At 40.4% G+C, this 16282-nt stretch overlaps 1 protein-coding gene across 48 annotated transcripts in view; it reads left to right on the forward strand.

Annotated features, from left to right (window-relative positions):
- The window catches only part of OSBPL6 (oxysterol binding protein like 6), a 217547-nt gene extending 201567 nt beyond the window's left edge, over positions 1-15980 (forward strand). For 43 of the 48 annotated variants that reach the window (XM_086359564.1, XM_086359554.1, XM_086359597.1 and 40 more), the window contains 5 exons: positions 4509-4653; positions 6308-6452; positions 8124-8250; positions 10431-10553; positions 11814-15980. In XM_086359564.1, coding sequence (XP_086215690.1) covers positions 4509-4653; positions 6308-6452; positions 8124-8250; positions 10431-10553; positions 11814-11922 — 649 coding nt within the window. In that variant the 3' untranslated portion in view covers positions 11923-15980. The remainder of the gene's footprint in view (positions 1-4508; positions 4654-6307; positions 6453-8123; positions 8251-10430; positions 10554-11813) is intronic. The other 5 variants (XR_015148130.1, XR_015148150.1, XR_015148141.1 and 2 more) reach the window with 1 other exon arrangement.
- The last annotated feature ends 302 nt before the right edge of the window (positions 15981-16282 follow it).

Below are 16282 nucleotides of genomic sequence, written 5' to 3' on the forward strand. Positions count from 1 at the left end.
GAGAATTTTGGCGTATGTGTCAAAGCTTCCTTTTTATCTCTACATACCCTCCATTCAACCATCAGCACCTCCCTGTCCCAATCACCATGTTAACTTGCATTTTATTTTTATTTTATTTGTATTGACATATAGTTGAATTATAATATTTTGTTAATTACTACTATACAGTAAAGTAACTTCATTTTATATATATATATATGTATATATATATACATTCTTTTTCATATTCTTTTCCGTTATGATTTATCACAGGATATTGAATATAGTTCTCTAGGCTATACAGCATGACCCTGTTGTTTATTTAGTCTATATATACTAGTTTGCATCTGATAATCCCAAACTCCTATTCATATCCTTTCCACCTCCCTCCCCTTGGCAACCACCGGTCTATTCTCTGTGTCTCTGTTTGCATTATATATGAAAGTTTCTCTTTTTAGCCATTTATTTTCTATACAATTTATACTTTCACTTCTGAGTTCATCTTAGCCCCAGGCACTATTTTTAATGTTTAAGTTATTTTATTAAGGAAGTGATCCTTAATATTTATTAAGGATCCTTTATTAAGGAAGGGATCCTTATACAGTTGTTTTCTGGAGAATATAGCCTTGTTGTTGTTAATTGTTGTTTAGTCACTAAGTCATGACTCTTTTGCGACCCCATGGACTGTAGCCCTTTAGGGATTTCCTAGGCAGGACTACTGGAGTGAGTTGCCATTTCCTTCCCCAGGGATCAAACCTGCATCTCCTGCATTGGCAGGCGAATTCTTTACCATTGAACCACCAGGGAACGCCTGAATATAGCCTATGCATCTTAAAGTTTAATTGAGTTTACATTGAGGCCAAAGGTTTGATTGTTTCTCTTTCTTTCTTCATTCAATTGATTTTGTTTTTGTTTTGTTTTTGTCTATATGAATGACAGAGTTTTCTCGTGTATTGAATATGGAGGATGGTTGGGAAAGGGAGCAGTTCTCAGGACCACAAAATAAATGTTCAGTATTTACAAACTCACGAGGAAGAGAGTTTTCCCAGGTATACATAGTGCCTACATCATACCAATTCATAAATTTTCTAGAAATCCAGAAGCATTTTAGATTGAAATAGCATTTTATTTGAATATATAATAATGTGCATTTTCAAGTTCAGTTCAATTGTTCAGTCGTGTCTGACTCTTTGTGACCCCATGGACTGCAGCACTTCAGGCTTCCCTGTCCATCACCAACTCCCGAAGCTTGCTCAAACTCATGTCCATCGAGTCGGTGATACCATCCAACCATCTCATCCTCTGTTGTCCCCTTCTCCTTTTGCCTTCAATCTTTCCCAGCATCTGGTCTTTTCCAATGAGTCAGTTTTTTGCATCAGGTGGCCAAAGTATTGGAACTTCAGCTTCAGCATCAGTCCTTCCAGTGAATATTTAGGACTGATTTCCTTTACGACTGACTAGTTTGATCTCCTTGCTCTCTAAGGGACTCTCAAGGGTCTTTGCCAGGAACACAGTTCAAAAGTATCAATTCTTCAGCTCTCAGCCTTCTTTTATGGTCCAACTTTCACATTCCTACATGACCACTGGAAAAACCACACCTTTGACTGACTGTATGGACCTTTGTCAGCCAAGTGATATCTTTGCTTTTTAATATGCTGTCTAGGTTTATCATAGCTTTCCATCCAAGGAGCAAGCATCTTTTAATTTTGTGACTGCAGTCACAGTCTGCATTGATTTTGGAGCCCAAGAATATGAAATCTGACATTGTTTTCACTTTTTCCTATCTGTTTTCCATGAAGTGATAGAACCAGATGCCGTGATCTTTGCTTTTTAAATGTTGAGTTTTAAGCCAGCATTTTCACTCTCTTCTTTCACTTTCATCAAGAGATTCTTTAGTTCCTCTTCACTTTCTGCCATTAAAGTGATATCATCTGCATATCTGAAGTTGTTGATGTTTCTCCTGGCCATCTTGATTCCAGCTTGTGAGTCAACCAGCCCAGCGTGTCATATGACGTACTCTGCATGTAAGTTCTTCTGCTTCTGTTAGGCCGTTGCCGTTTTGTTCCTTACTGTGTCTATCTTTGCGTGAAATGTTCCCTTGGTATCTTCGGTTTTCTTAAAGAGATCTTTAGTCTTTCCAGTTCTATTGTTTTCCTCTATTTCTTTGCATTGTTCACTTAAGAAGGCTCTCCTTGCTACTCTCTGGAACTCTGCATTCAGTTGGGTATATCTTTCCCTTTCTCCTTTGCCTTTCGCTTCTTCTCTTTTCTCAGCTATTTGTAAGGCCTATTCAAACAACCATTTTGCCTTCTTGCATTTCTTTTGCTTGGGGACGGTTTTGGTCACCACCTCCTGTACAGTGTTATGAACCCCCGCCCATAGTTATTAGGCATTCTGTCTACAAGATCTAGTACCTTGAATCTATTCATCACCTCCACTGTATAATCATAAGGGATTTGATTTAGGTCATACCTGGATGGCCTAGTTGTGTTCCCTACTTTCTTCAATTTCAGCCTCAATTTTGCAATAAAGAGCTGATGATCTGAGCCACAGTCAGCTCCAGGTTTTGTTTTTTTCTAACTGCATAGAGCTTCTCCGTCTGTGGCTGCAAAGAACATAATCAATCTGATTTCAGTATTGACCATCTGGTGATGTCCATGTGTAGAGTCGTCTCTTGTGTTGTTGGAAGAGGGTGTTTGCTATGACCAGTGCATCCTCTTGGCAAAACTCTGTTAGCCTTTGCCCTGCTTCATGTTGAACTCCAAGACCAAACTTGCCTGTTACTCCAGGTATCTCTTGATTTCCTACTTTTCCATTCCAGTCCCTTATGATGAAAAGGACATCTTTTTTTGGTGTTAGTTCTAGAAGGTCTTGTAGATCTTCACAGAATCATTTGTTCAACTTCATCTTTGACATTAGTGGCTGGGGCATAGACTTGGATTACTGTGATGTTGAATGGTTTGCCTTGGAAATGAACTGAGCTCATCCTGTCATTTTTGAGATTGCACCCAAGTACTGCATTTTGGACTCTTTTTTGACTATGAGGGCTATTCCATTCCTTCTAAGAGATTCTTCCTCACAACAGTAGATATAATGGTCATCTGATGGATGGATATGAGAGTTGGACTATAAAGAAAGCTGAGCACCAAAGAATTGATGCTTTTGAACTGTGTTGTTGGAGAAGACTCTTGAGAGTCCCTTGGACTGCAAGGATATCCAACCAGTCAATCCTAAAGGAAATCAGTCCTGAATATTCATTGGAAGAACTGATGCTGAAACTGAAGTTCCAATACTTTGGCCACCTGATGCAAAAAACTGACTCATTGGAAAAGACCCTGATGCTGGGAAAGATTCAAGGCAGGAGGAGAAGGGGACAACAGAGGATGAGATGGCTGGATGGGATCACCAACTCAATGGACATGAGTTTGAGTAAATTCCAGGAGTTAGTGATGGACAGGGAGGCCTGGCGTGCTGCAGTCCATGGGGTCACAAAGAGTCGGACATGACTGAGCGACTGAACTGAACTGAGTTGAATTAAATTCACCCATTCCCATCCATTTAGTTCACTGATTCCTAAAATATTATTATTCACTCTTGCCGTCTCCTGTTTGAGCACATCCAATTTACCTTGATTCGTGGACCTAGTATTCCATGTTCCTATGCAATATTGTTCTTTAAAGCATCGGACTTTACTTTCACCACCAAATACAACCACAATTGGGCATAGTTTCTGCTTTGACTCATCTTCTTCAGTCTTTCTATAACCTTACTCCCCAGAAATTACATTAGATTTTTGTTGTCTATCCTCATCTGTCTTTTCCCAAGGAATTATTCACATATTTTGGCTTAACTCAGAGCATAAAGCCCTATCCTCAGAGTAGCCTTTCTTAAGTGCATGCCATGCTGTGCCTCTCGCCCTCCCCACCCTGAACCCCTCCCTTGATGGCACATTGCCTGCAGGGTAAATCCAGACTCATTGGTGTGTCTTTCAGGGCCTTCCATGCTCTGCCCCCTCCCACCTTCCAGGCTTACCCCCTCCGCACCCCCTCACCTATAGCATGCTACACACAGGTTCCCAGATGCATTGTGCTCTTTTGGCTTCTGTGGCTTTGTCTCTGCTTTCCCAGCCTGTAGTACCTTCCTGTCCTTGCTCCTAGCTTAGACCAAACCAACCTCCTCTAGCAAATCTTCCTTGACGCTCACCCCACATGCCAGGCAGATCTAAGGACCCTCCTTCTCTCAGAAGCATCCATCTACCCCTGCCTTACTGTTGGACCCAGGAGAGCAGGATACAGGCCCTACTCAACTTGGTAGCTTTAGCACCTGGCCCATAGAAAGCACTGACATATTCCTTAAATGAATGAATCATGTGGTAAATGTCCTTGACCACATAGAAACTTCCAACAAAGAAAGGAGAGGAAGGTGAAGTTCGAAAAGGAGGCTTTGGTGAAAAATATTCTCATTGGTAGAAACACTAATATATATTCGTGACCTTCACTGTTTTTACTCAGTGTTGTATTCCTCACTAGGTATGGAGATTGCTACGTGTGGAACAAGGTCACCACGTGCATACACAACATCCTGAGTGGGAGGAGATGGATAGAGCATTACGGAGAAGTGACCGTTAGAAACACCAAAAGCAGCGTTTGCATTTGCAAACTCACATTTGTCAAGGTAAATAATTCCATACAATAGCAAAGGAAGGGTATATAAAATGCTTCCTAGGAAAGAAATAGAGCAATTACCTTAAACAACAGCAAGTGAATCAGTCCTTATGGATTAATTAATATTAATCCTTATGGACATTTAGTTAAGAAAGCAGAACAAGATGGTGGAGTTGCCCCAGGCATGCGGACATCTGACCATGTAGAAGTCAAAAAGGACACCATCTTGAAACAGAAAAAAGAATTCTTTTTAAAGAATGTTCTTTTTAAGCACCAAGTCAGTTCATTAAGTAAAATTCCAGAGAGTACTTCTTGCCTGTAACAAGTCTCCTGGTTTATATTCTATTTATATTCCTGCTTGATTACAACATATTCAAGTGATCTTATTTTAGGGAGCTAAATATATCACAGTTGTGTTTTCTGAGGCTACTTAGAGATGACCGCTTCTAGTCCCTATAAACTTATCCAACTCTGCCACTATTATATATAATCTTACATAAGTTCAACAAAAAGTACCTTTCCTAACAAGAGAAGATGTCAGATATTTTTCTTTTTTCCTTTTTTTCTTATAGATTGATTATGTGGCTCAGAACAGAAGAGCCTGAATCAGTATTTGCTCTGACTGGGTCATGACAGTAACTGTGTGTATTTAGGTTTCTAGTCTAGGAGAAACTTCAGTTTAAACTTCAGTTTAAACTGCCTCTAATATTTGCAGGGCTCAGGGTGAGAGTACAAATGGTCATCCGCATTCTGTATGTGTAAATATTTAAAATATGTAAACCAAGCCCACAAGCTGTCAACTAAAATATGTTTATACTGACAAAAAGTACTTTTGTAAAAATAAAATCTGCAAGTCTAGGTTGGACCCTTGGGAACACCGAGCTGGAAACCCGGCAGCTCAGGAGAGCCAGTCTGGCCCGCGGCCTTCACCACTTACTCCCCACCCCCATCTCTGCCCCGCACTGCGAGAAGCCGCACATATTTATATAGACAGTCCAGCCCACACTTCCAGACTCTGTTCACACGCCTTCAAACCGCCACTCTTGGCCAGCCCTCAGGCCTAATGATTCACATTTTCATCTGCCTATGAGTAGATGAATCAAGGAAAGGCCTGTGCAGGCCATGGAATAAGCTTAGGGGCATTTGGATAGGAATTGGGACCTCATCTAGAATGAGGCCATGGGATCCAAATGGGTCACTTCTCACAGGCTTCTGACCCCTTGAGAAGGAGTATGGCTGGAAGAGAGCTAGAACAAGGTCTTCCTGGTTAAATTCAGCTATTTACAGCTACTATGAAAATTATTTTACAGTTTTCTCCAGCGTTGCCAATTGAAAATCATTAAAATCCAGGAGCCAAGGAAAATTCAAGACAGGACGATGGGAAGAATTACTCATCTATAGATTAATACTCAGTTAAGATAGAAACTCGGCCTTCTCTGGGCTGTGCTGTCATACTCTAGCAGGGAGTAGGGTCATCCCTTTCTTAAAAGTTAAGCCAACTAATGCTTAGAAAGCCACCCTTCCTTGCAAAACATTTTGAGATAGATGTCTGGAAATGGCTTGCCTGAGAAACATCAAGGTTAAGGAAATATTCCATATGAAAATTATAGGGATTGGTGTTATTAAACAGATGTGGTGTTTTAACAGGAGTTTGGTTTTTCCAGGTGAATTACTGGAATTCTAATGTGAATGAAGTCCAGGGGGTTGTGATGGATCAGGAGGGGAAGGTGGTGCACCGGCTGTTTGGGAAATGGCATGAAGGACTGTACTGTGGTGTGGCCCCTTCTGCTAAGTGCATCTGGAGACCAGGTGAGACTGGCTTGAGTGTCCTGCCTCTAGGGGGCGCCGTGAGTGGCCGAAGGTTGGGAAGGTCCCATCATCTGAGATACACCTTATGTTTTCTTTAATAGTGAGATTATAAACGTAAATGCTTAAGGCAATTACAGTTACATTTATACTTAACCTATAAGCTTAATAAGTACTGCTACTAAGTCACTTCAGTCGTGTCCGACTCTGTGTGACCCTATAGACGGCAGCCCACCAGGCTCCCCCGTCCCTGGGATTCTCCAGGCAAGAACACTGGAGTGGGTTGCCATTTCCTTCTCCAATACATGAAAGTGAAAAGTGAAAGTAAAGTTGCTCAGTCGTGTCTGACTCTTAGCGACCCCATGGACTGCGGCCTACCAGGCTCCTCCGTCCATGGGATTTTCCAGACAAGAGTACTGGAGTGGGTTGTCATTGCCTTCTCCATTAATAAGTACAATATTTGATAATAAGGAGTTGTCGAATTGAGACCAAATCTGATGTGTAGTCAGATTGGGCTTCATGTAAAATCTCTCTAAATGTAATGCCCACATTTCCAAAGCTAGATTTACTTATTAAAGCATTTAAATAATTGAAATCTGCAAACTTACTCATGTTTTTTTTATTTATTCTCTGTTTTAGTAAAACAAAGGAAAGCCTGCAAACACCCATAATCCAGAAATTCAATTATTTAACCAGAATAAGTGATCTTTTTACTTGAGCAGCAAAGAGCTACAATATGTTGACATTTAATAAAAGACATCAAGAGAGCTCTGGTAATACACTAGCATATAACTGTCAAGTACAAATGGAGCAAGTATCCACATGATATTTATTTGCATTGGAATTTTGTCAGTTAATTCCTAACTTTAAAATTAGTTGTTAGTTTCCTTAGAGACCTCAATTGAATATATAAATTCCCTGCTAGTAGAGTGGTTAGTTCATTTATTTGTCAGTTAGGTACTGAGTAGTGACTAAGCTTCAGGCTCTGTTCTGGAAGCTTGGAAGTGCATTAATGTGCAGAGCCTGCAACAGCTGTACCTTCTAATTTAGTTTAAAAGTGCCAGTAAACATTAGATCTGAATCTTTTTCTTTTCTAAATGGAAATAAATTATAAGTATTTCTGGTGATATCTCAATGCTGCTCGTAGTTAATCACTCAAACATTTAGTTACCCAGTTGGATATTTGAGAGAAAAATTATGGTGTAGTTTAGCCAGTGAAGACTACTCTATGTGCAAAGTTGTATTTTAAAGGCTAGATTTTACTAAATATATGAATCTATCAGTTCTAATAGTCAACATAAAAGTTTTTCATCTTATAAAATAAAACCAATTTAATCTCTTTAAAAATTTGTAATCTAGGGACTTCCCTGTGATCCAGTGGCTAAAACTGTGCTTCCAGTACAGGGGGCCCAGGCTCAATCCTAGTCAGGGAACTCAATCCCACATGCTGCAATTAAGTGTTCTAATGCCACAATGAAGACTGAAGATGTCACATGCTGGAACTAAGACCCAGCACAGCCAAATACATAAATAAAATTGTTTAAAATTTGTAATCTAATGTTTATGACTACAGATTTAATGTTAATGTGAGTGTTAAACGTCCGGGTTAAGTCAGCCTCTGCATGCTCTGTACACCTCTTTGCCTCTTACAGTGGTTTCTTGGCTTCATTCCAGGTTCCATGCCCACCAACTATGAGCTCTACTATGGCTTCACAAGGTTTGCTATTGAGCTCAACGAGTTAGATCCTGTACTAAAAGACCTCCTTCCTCCAACAGATGCCCGATTCCGGCCAGATCAGAGGTGAGCAGAGCGGTGGTGTTTAAAATGAACACCAGGTCATGGCATGGTGCTTGCAGAAGTCATCAGTACCTTCATCACCATCCTTTGCTTATTCACTGAATCATTCATTCCCTTATTCACTCAGCAAGAGTTGAGCCTTCTAACCCTAGAAAAAGAGTATTCAGAGTATGATCATAATAGAAGATTAACTCAACAAAAGTGCCCCACAGAAGATAACACAGATGTTTTTTAACAAAAAGTGCAGCCCCCCAATTTACCAAAAGTCTGCAAATTATTGAACTCTCCACTAAATACACAGTCACTCCTCACCTCAGTGTTTGTACTTCTATACTTCTATTACTTTTTAACACGGAGCATCTTTTTTTATTCAAGTAACATTGGTGTTACATTATATAATTATAACATTATGTATGTACTAATGGGCTTCCCAGATGGCGCTAGTGGTAAAGAACCTGCCTGCCAGTGTAGGAGTCATAAGAGATGTGGGCTCAGTCTCTGGGTTGGGAAGATCCCCTGGAGGAGGGCATAGCAACCCACTGCAGCATTCTTGCCTGGAGAGTCCCATGGACAGAGGAGCCTGGTGGGCTACCAGCCATAGTGTCTCTAAGAGTTGGACATGACTGAAACCTCTTAGCACGCATGCATATATAGTAGTAATATGTAATCTTCATGTGTACAAATTATATTTCTACATCTGTGTATTTATGTATACCAAAAATTTAGTTTCTATCCATCATCATACAGTTGATCTCCTTTATCCATTTCAGTGAAGAATAAGAGGAGAAGATACAGGGATACCTAGAAATCATTATTGTTGTCGTTTAGTAGCTAAGTTGTATCTGACTCTTTTGCAACCTCAGGAGCTGTAGCCCTCCAGGCTCCTCTGTCCATGGGATTTCCTAGGCAAGAATACTGGAGTGTGTGGCCATTTCCTTCTCCAGGGGATCTTCCTGACCCAAGGATCAAACCCACGTCTCTTGCATTGGCAGGTGGATTCTTTATCACTGAGCCACCAGGGAAGCCCATACCTAGAAATATTTTGAGTCAAGAATTGGAGTTTTCCCAGCATGTTTTCGATCCCCTAGAGTGTGAGATATACTCAATATACAGTATCTTTAATACCTTCTGATTTTTAAAAAATTATTCTTACATATTCCTATACTCATGTTGTCTATTCCTACAGAATTAATTTTACTCTTTACAGAAATTCTATGTCATACAAATTCCATCCAAGATTCTCTGTTCCCACTGTCTTTGTGGCTTTGTCTGTCTTCTGCCAAAGTGTCCCCAGTATTGGGTTTTCTAGTATTCAGTTTTCTTATGTTCCCCACTCTTCCTCTAGAACATGCAGTATCACTGTTTGACATTCAAACTTATCAATAAGCTTCCTGTACACTGTGTATCATATTGTATCCCTGTTCTTTGCTCTCATTTTGAAATTTAAATATTTGCAAATCACCATTGGGTCTGCTTTCTTGATTCTATTTCAATATTGCCTTTCTGAATTTCATTTACTACTTATTTCCTTTCTGTGGCCTTTTGTAATTTCCCCCAACTATTACCTTTTCTTTTTTCATCAGTTTTACTCTTTCCAATAAAAGATGAGAGCTTCTCTCTCAATCTGTTCTAAACGTAGCTGGAGAGCAGCCAGGTCACATCCTCCACGCAGGAGCCCTTCACAAGTACTTCATTATAACATGGAAAAGGAGCAGAGCCCGGGACTTGATGATGTTTTAACCTCAGACTCTCCAGTCATCCCGAAAAATCTCAAGTTTTGGAACCCTAGACAGCACAGAGAAGCTGACCACTTCCCTTTCACTTCTGCCTGCAATGCAGAAGACCCAGGTTCAATATACCTGGGTTGGGAAGATCCCTGGGAGAAGGGAATGGCAGCCCATCCAGTATTCTTGCCTGGAGAATTCCATGGACTGAGGAGCCTGGTGGGCTTCAGTCCATGGGGTCACAAAGAGTCTGACACAACTGAGTGTCTTTCACACACACAGAAACTATCTTAGCTGATGGCAGACAGAGACTGTGGCACGAGCAAGGGGACGTTATCAGAGTGTTACTGTTCATTGTGTTATATTCATAGTAGCCAGAATTTAAGTTTATGCAAATAGGATGATTTTTTCCTCAGTAAAGAAGATAATATATTAAAAGATAAACTGCTTTCTGCTTAGATTTTTGGAAGAAGGAAACTTAGAAGCTGCAGCAGCAGAGAAGCAAAGAGTAGAGGAACTCCAGAGATCTCGAAGACGATACATGGAAGAAAACAACCTTGAACATATACCAAAATTTTTTAAGTAAGTCAGTTTATTCCCGCAACAAGTTCATGTTTTGCAAATGGTTGCCACAAGCAATGAAAAACTTAAGGTAAGAAGAAAATGAGGGATAGTTTCATGTCCAGGGCACTTTGAGGTAGAAAATTAAACTGATTTTGGTCACTGGTACTTGGCAGTGAAAATACTGAATCAGATTTTTTGGTCTCGTGAAGTTTGTAGCCACAGAAATAAATTCTGCTCGACAGCTCTTTTCTTTTCATGGGCAGCAGTAAAGAGTGAGGGTCCTGCCCAAAAGGCTCCTTATCCTCCAGCTACATCCTTTTGAATGGTAGAAACTTGTTCCCACTCCCTCACCCAGAGATAAGCTGGGCCCCTGTTGCCCACAGGGTCATTCTGGCTTCATTAGTATTTAATTTTACTTCTTTCATACGGAGGGGCTTCCCTGGTGGCTCAGACAGTAAACAGTCTGCCTGCAATGTCAGAGACCCGGTTCGATCCCTGGCTTGGGAAGATCCCCTGGAGAAGGAAATGGCAACCCACTCCAGTATTCTTGCCTGGAGAATCCCGTGGACAGAGGAGCCTGGCGGGCTACAGTCCATGGGGTCGCAAAGAGTCAGACATGGCTGAGTGGCTGACACTAACACCCTCTATCATATAGAGCTTTGTGTCCATTCAGATTTGACCCTTCTGTGGTATGATCATGGTGATTATTACAGGATTATTTGAGGGATTATGAATACATCACACAGACTAAGCTGTGGTTTTCAGATCCATCTGCCACCCTTTAGAATCAGGACACATCAGCTCAGAATAACCTCTTACCCCCCTTTTAGCTGCCCTCTCCTGGCTGTCCTGGAGCGGAACTGCAGTCCTGCTCTTTAGATGTTGAGAGTGTCTTCACTGGGCCTGGATCCTGCAGAGGCTATTACAGCTACTGAGGCTGTGTACCTTCCCCGTCAGTGAAGCAGAGAAAATTCTTGTGGGTCTGGGGTCTAGTTACGGTGTTTGTACGTGCTTTGGGCCCCTTCACTTTCTAGTCCTGCCTTGAGGTGACTTATCCCCGCTCTTAGCCCCTCTCCCTAGAACCCTGCCCACTTCCATTTCACAACAAAAATGAGTTTATTTCTGGTCAAAAATAGTCAAATCATCAGCCAGCAGATAGAATGTTCACTGGCTTACAAAGTACTGATTCTAATACACACCTTATCTACAGGAGGGGGTCCAATTATCAGATCACGTGAATGAGACTTACGTCTAATGTTGATTTGTATATTTTCACAGAAAAGTGATTGATGCCAATCAAAGAGAAGCCTGGGTTTCTAACGACACCTACTGGGAGCTGCGAAAGGACCCTGGTTTTAGCAAAGTAGATAGCCCTGTTCTCTGGTAAATGGGAAACGTAGAGCTAGCCGACATATCACGCTCTGAATGAATAAATAACTATGCACAATTATGTTTCTTAGAGCTCCGCGTGGTTTCTGGGTCTATTGAAAACCGACCATTTGCTTTTCTATTCATCTTTATAATGAACTTTCAGAAGTGCATTAGACAAGGCCTCTAACCACTTTCGGATCCTTTCTGTTTTGCTGCAACCATATTCCTTAAAAAACATCCACACCCTCCTCAAAAAGCAGAATAAAAGGAGCAGAATATAAAATCCAGAGTCTGAAGAGTCTGTAAAGAGAAACAAACTGTAACTGGTGCTTAAAAAGCTGATCCAGAGAGTTTAAAGCAACATGACGCACGAACCATAAGCGCCATCCCCTCCTTGCAGGAGCTCCAGGGCCATGGCAGTTGGTCAGCTCAGACTTGGAGCTTGTCCGTTTGATGTGGTGTACCTGTGCTGGCCTTTTTAAAAGAGATGTGATGCTTCTCAGAACCTGTTCCATCTGTACGCCATTGTTCATGCCTTAAGAAATGCAAAGATGTACAATAAATCCTTTTTTTAAATGTGCGTTCCTAGGTTTATGTGAAGGACAGATCTTTTGAATCATGGCATGATTCACTTTATGGGATCAAAAGAATTATGAGACTAACTCAAATAGCTTGAAAAAGGTAAACAACACGTGCTTTACTTTGCTATATTGGTCACTATATCGTATGTCTGTAGGGCAAGAAGGAAAAGGTGTGCTAAGTAGATCTCTGTATTCACGTTGCTCGTCCATCTCCTGTCCTGCATACAGTTAATAAACCATCCCTCCTCCACCTCAGCTCCCAGTGTGCCCTGTTATTTGGCAACATCCGTATTTGATTTGAACACTTGTCACTGGTGTTAAAACTTTGGAAGGAAATAGCAGAAAGCGTATCGAATTTCTCTGTGGGCTTCGGAGTACTGTTAAGTCTAACTGTTTTTGAGTGAAGCACAGGGCAGCCCACGTGTATCCTGTGTCTGACCCATCGGCACTGTTGGAATTCCACTGGGAAAGGATGCGAGAACACTAGAAGCTTATTTGCATTGTTTAAATGAGTTCTACGCAAAATCACATATCATATTTTCATCAAGTGTTTCTGTATGATACATAGCCACAGATTAAACATTTACCTTGCTATTGGCAAAAATATAAAATTGAAGCTAAGGAATTTATCTATCCCAACAAAAAAGGAGGGAGATGAGGGGCAGAAATGTGTTTTGTATATTTCAGAATTTGTTTTTTTTCCTCCACTGATATATAGAAGTTTTGTAGGAATTTGCATCAGTATTTCTGAGTTTCTGCATATAGATAATTATATAAATGCTTATATATTTTTTAAAAATCTCTTTAGAGATTTTCCTAGAGAATTATAAAATCACATGTATTTTATTCTGTTAAATTTTTATTCTTAGACTCTTATTATCAGATTTTATGTGTCATTTTAAGCAGTGAAAAGGTTACTGATTTTTTTATTATGAGGTGTTGATTTTAGTTTTGTTTCTTTTCCTCTAAGAATTCCTAATTATGGCTATTTTACATCAAACCAAGACTGCTGAGAGCATATGGGAAAACTCCGAAGTCTCCACTAGGTGGAGCAGGTTTTAATTATCTGAAACTCATTCCTCCTTTTATCTGAGTCTATACCCTGGTGACTCAGAGGTTAAAGCGTCTGCCTACAATGCGAGAGACCTGGGTTCGATCCCTGGGTCAGGAAGATGCCCTGGAGAAGGAAATGGCAACCCACTCCAGTATTCTTGCCTGGAGAATCCCATGGACGGAGGAGCCTGGTGGGCTATAGTCCACGGGGTCGCAAAGAGTCGGACACGACTGAGCAACTTCACTTTCCCTTTCATACCTTATATGTACAGCATGCACTGGTTCAGAATGCAGTTTCATTATCAAGCACACTCCCAGCTCTGAGCATGTAAGCAGAACCCTTCCTCAGTTTCTCAATGCCTTTAATTCCTATTTTAAGTCTTTGGTGGCTTCCCCCATGGCAGTAACATGTTCCTTATTATTGATTCTTTTTCTGCCCATTCATCTTGACATCCTTTTATATGCGTCCTGAGATACATGCCTTTAATTTTGATTAAATTTTAATTAGAATTTTGTGGGCTTCCTCAAAGAAGTCTGTTCTCCCTTAATTGGTAAAATTTTAGATACTATTTACAGTGGTTTTTGTCTGTATTTACTAGCATGTCCCTGAAGAGTCTCCGAATTTTAGCCTAAAGATAAATTCTGCAAAATAAAGGTACTGTAAATAAGATACTACAAGTAGGAAGGTAAAACCCAAGGTGACCAACGATCATATCAATCAGTCCGCTGGATGAGGACCCATGACCCAAGAGGGAGGCAACTGCTGTACCTCGCAATGGGCTTTGAAAAAGAGGATAACTAGTAGGATGGACCTTTGCAGCTACTGCTGCTGCATCACTTCAGTCGTGTCCGACTCTGTGCGACCCCATCAACGGCAGCCCACCAGGCTTCCCATCCCTGGGATTCTCCAGGCAAGAACACTGGAGTGGGTTGCCATTTCCTTCTCCAATGCATGAAAGTGAAAAGTGAAAGTGAAGTCGCTCAGTCATGTCTGACTCTAAGTGACCCCATGGACTGCAGCCTACCAGGCTCCTCCGTCCATGGGATTTTCTAGGCAAGAGTACTGGAGTGGGGTGCCATTGCCTTCTCTGAGGATGAACCTTTACTACCTAATAAGTTAAAGGTACAAATCAGGTAGGTGAATGTTGGTCAGACCTAACCGGAAACTCTTCCTAGGATTTCAAGGTGAGAATGAGAAGAGTGTCAAATTAATTAAAATCACCACATTCTTTGTAACTCTTTTGAGATTCAGATATACTGAGTAGAATTCCAGTTCAAGTGATCAAGTTTTAGATAATGCTTCTGTAGTACCTGATTCACAACAGTTCCCTTCAAACATTCACACCAGTGTAATGGCCCCATCCCCATTTCTTTCTCACTTTTTATTTATTTGATAATTGCAGAATTGTGAGACTCTGTATTCATCTGCATAATTTGAGGGCTTTTGAGACTAGTTTCAACACCAAAAGGATAGACTAGATAGTAGATCATTCTTGATAAAAACGTGACTTATTTCTTAGAATTTGATATAAACCTTTACATTTCAGGGGCACTTTTCCCCCCTAAAACAGTCTAGAATAGAGGAGGACTTAATATATCTTTATACCTCCCCTGTGATTTATTTAAGCTCCTGCATATTTTTGAGCCGGTCTTTAAGGAAAGCAGTAATAATTAATGATGGTCCTGTGGATGTGGCTAGACAGAAAAGAGCGATGGCACACACCAGCACGTGCAGAGGCCAACCAGGAACCAGTTATTTTGCTTCCGTATGCTGCTACCAAGGGTGCAAATTTACTTTGAGATTTTGCTGTTATTTTATTGGGTTTTTTAATTAAGTTATTACTTTTCACAGGTTACTTTAAATTCCAGAGAATTGTAAAAACAAACCTCATTTCAGATATTTTAATATTACATATCATGAAAACTACCAGATGTACTTTGGTAAGAGAAATCAAGGAGTTTCTCATACAAAGGATGCCAGGTTGTCGATTTTCTAAACCTTGTGCTCCTCTTCATTAATCTGGCCCCTAGGACTTCCAGTGATTCCACTAATTAAGCATTATATTAAGTCCTGCCCCACGGAGCACTAGGGGGGTACAGAGTTAAAGAGGAAGCTGATCCAACTGTTTTGCTTAGTTCTGATTATGGCTCTGGCTGGAGAAGAGTTTATAATCATGATTGAATGTACATTTTGTTAGTACCTTGGGTTTTAATTATCCATCTTGTCTCATCTAGTACTCTGTCATCCAGATAATGAAGTATTTGTGGGAGCAGAGCTCCTCACACACCAGGGGGTGTAATAAATGTTTGCACTTGACTCAAGTTGATACATTATGACTGTGGCACAGTAAATAAAGCTTGTGTACAAAATATTTATTTCTATGGCAGCCATTATGTTCAGGATATATAAACTGTATCTGATTAAACAATTATGAATCTGTTTTGTGCTCTAGAAATATTCTTTTGGGGGAAAGATGGAAAAAATGTCATGGGAGCTAAGATTAAACTATTTGGGTTTCTTTTTTTTTTTCTTTTTCCGAAAGGCTTCCCAGTGATTTAGAAATAGTGCTTATCAAACTAGGATTAGGTTCTCTAAGTTTTCATTGAATTTCTTTTGTAAGATTGATCTTTTTAAACTATACATTGCATGAATCATTCTGTTAAACCTGACTTTGTTTAATGCATGATTATACAAACACACATTTGTGACTGAATTGTAAAACCTATGTTGTAGCCTTCACT

This window comes from Bos grunniens, chromosome 2 (assembly GCF_055505025.1).
Source record: "Bos grunniens cultivar Pamir isolate PY7600 chromosome 2, Bosgru_T2T1.0, whole genome shotgun sequence".
Taxonomy (NCBI): Eukaryota; Metazoa; Chordata; class Mammalia; order Artiodactyla; family Bovidae; genus Bos; species Bos grunniens.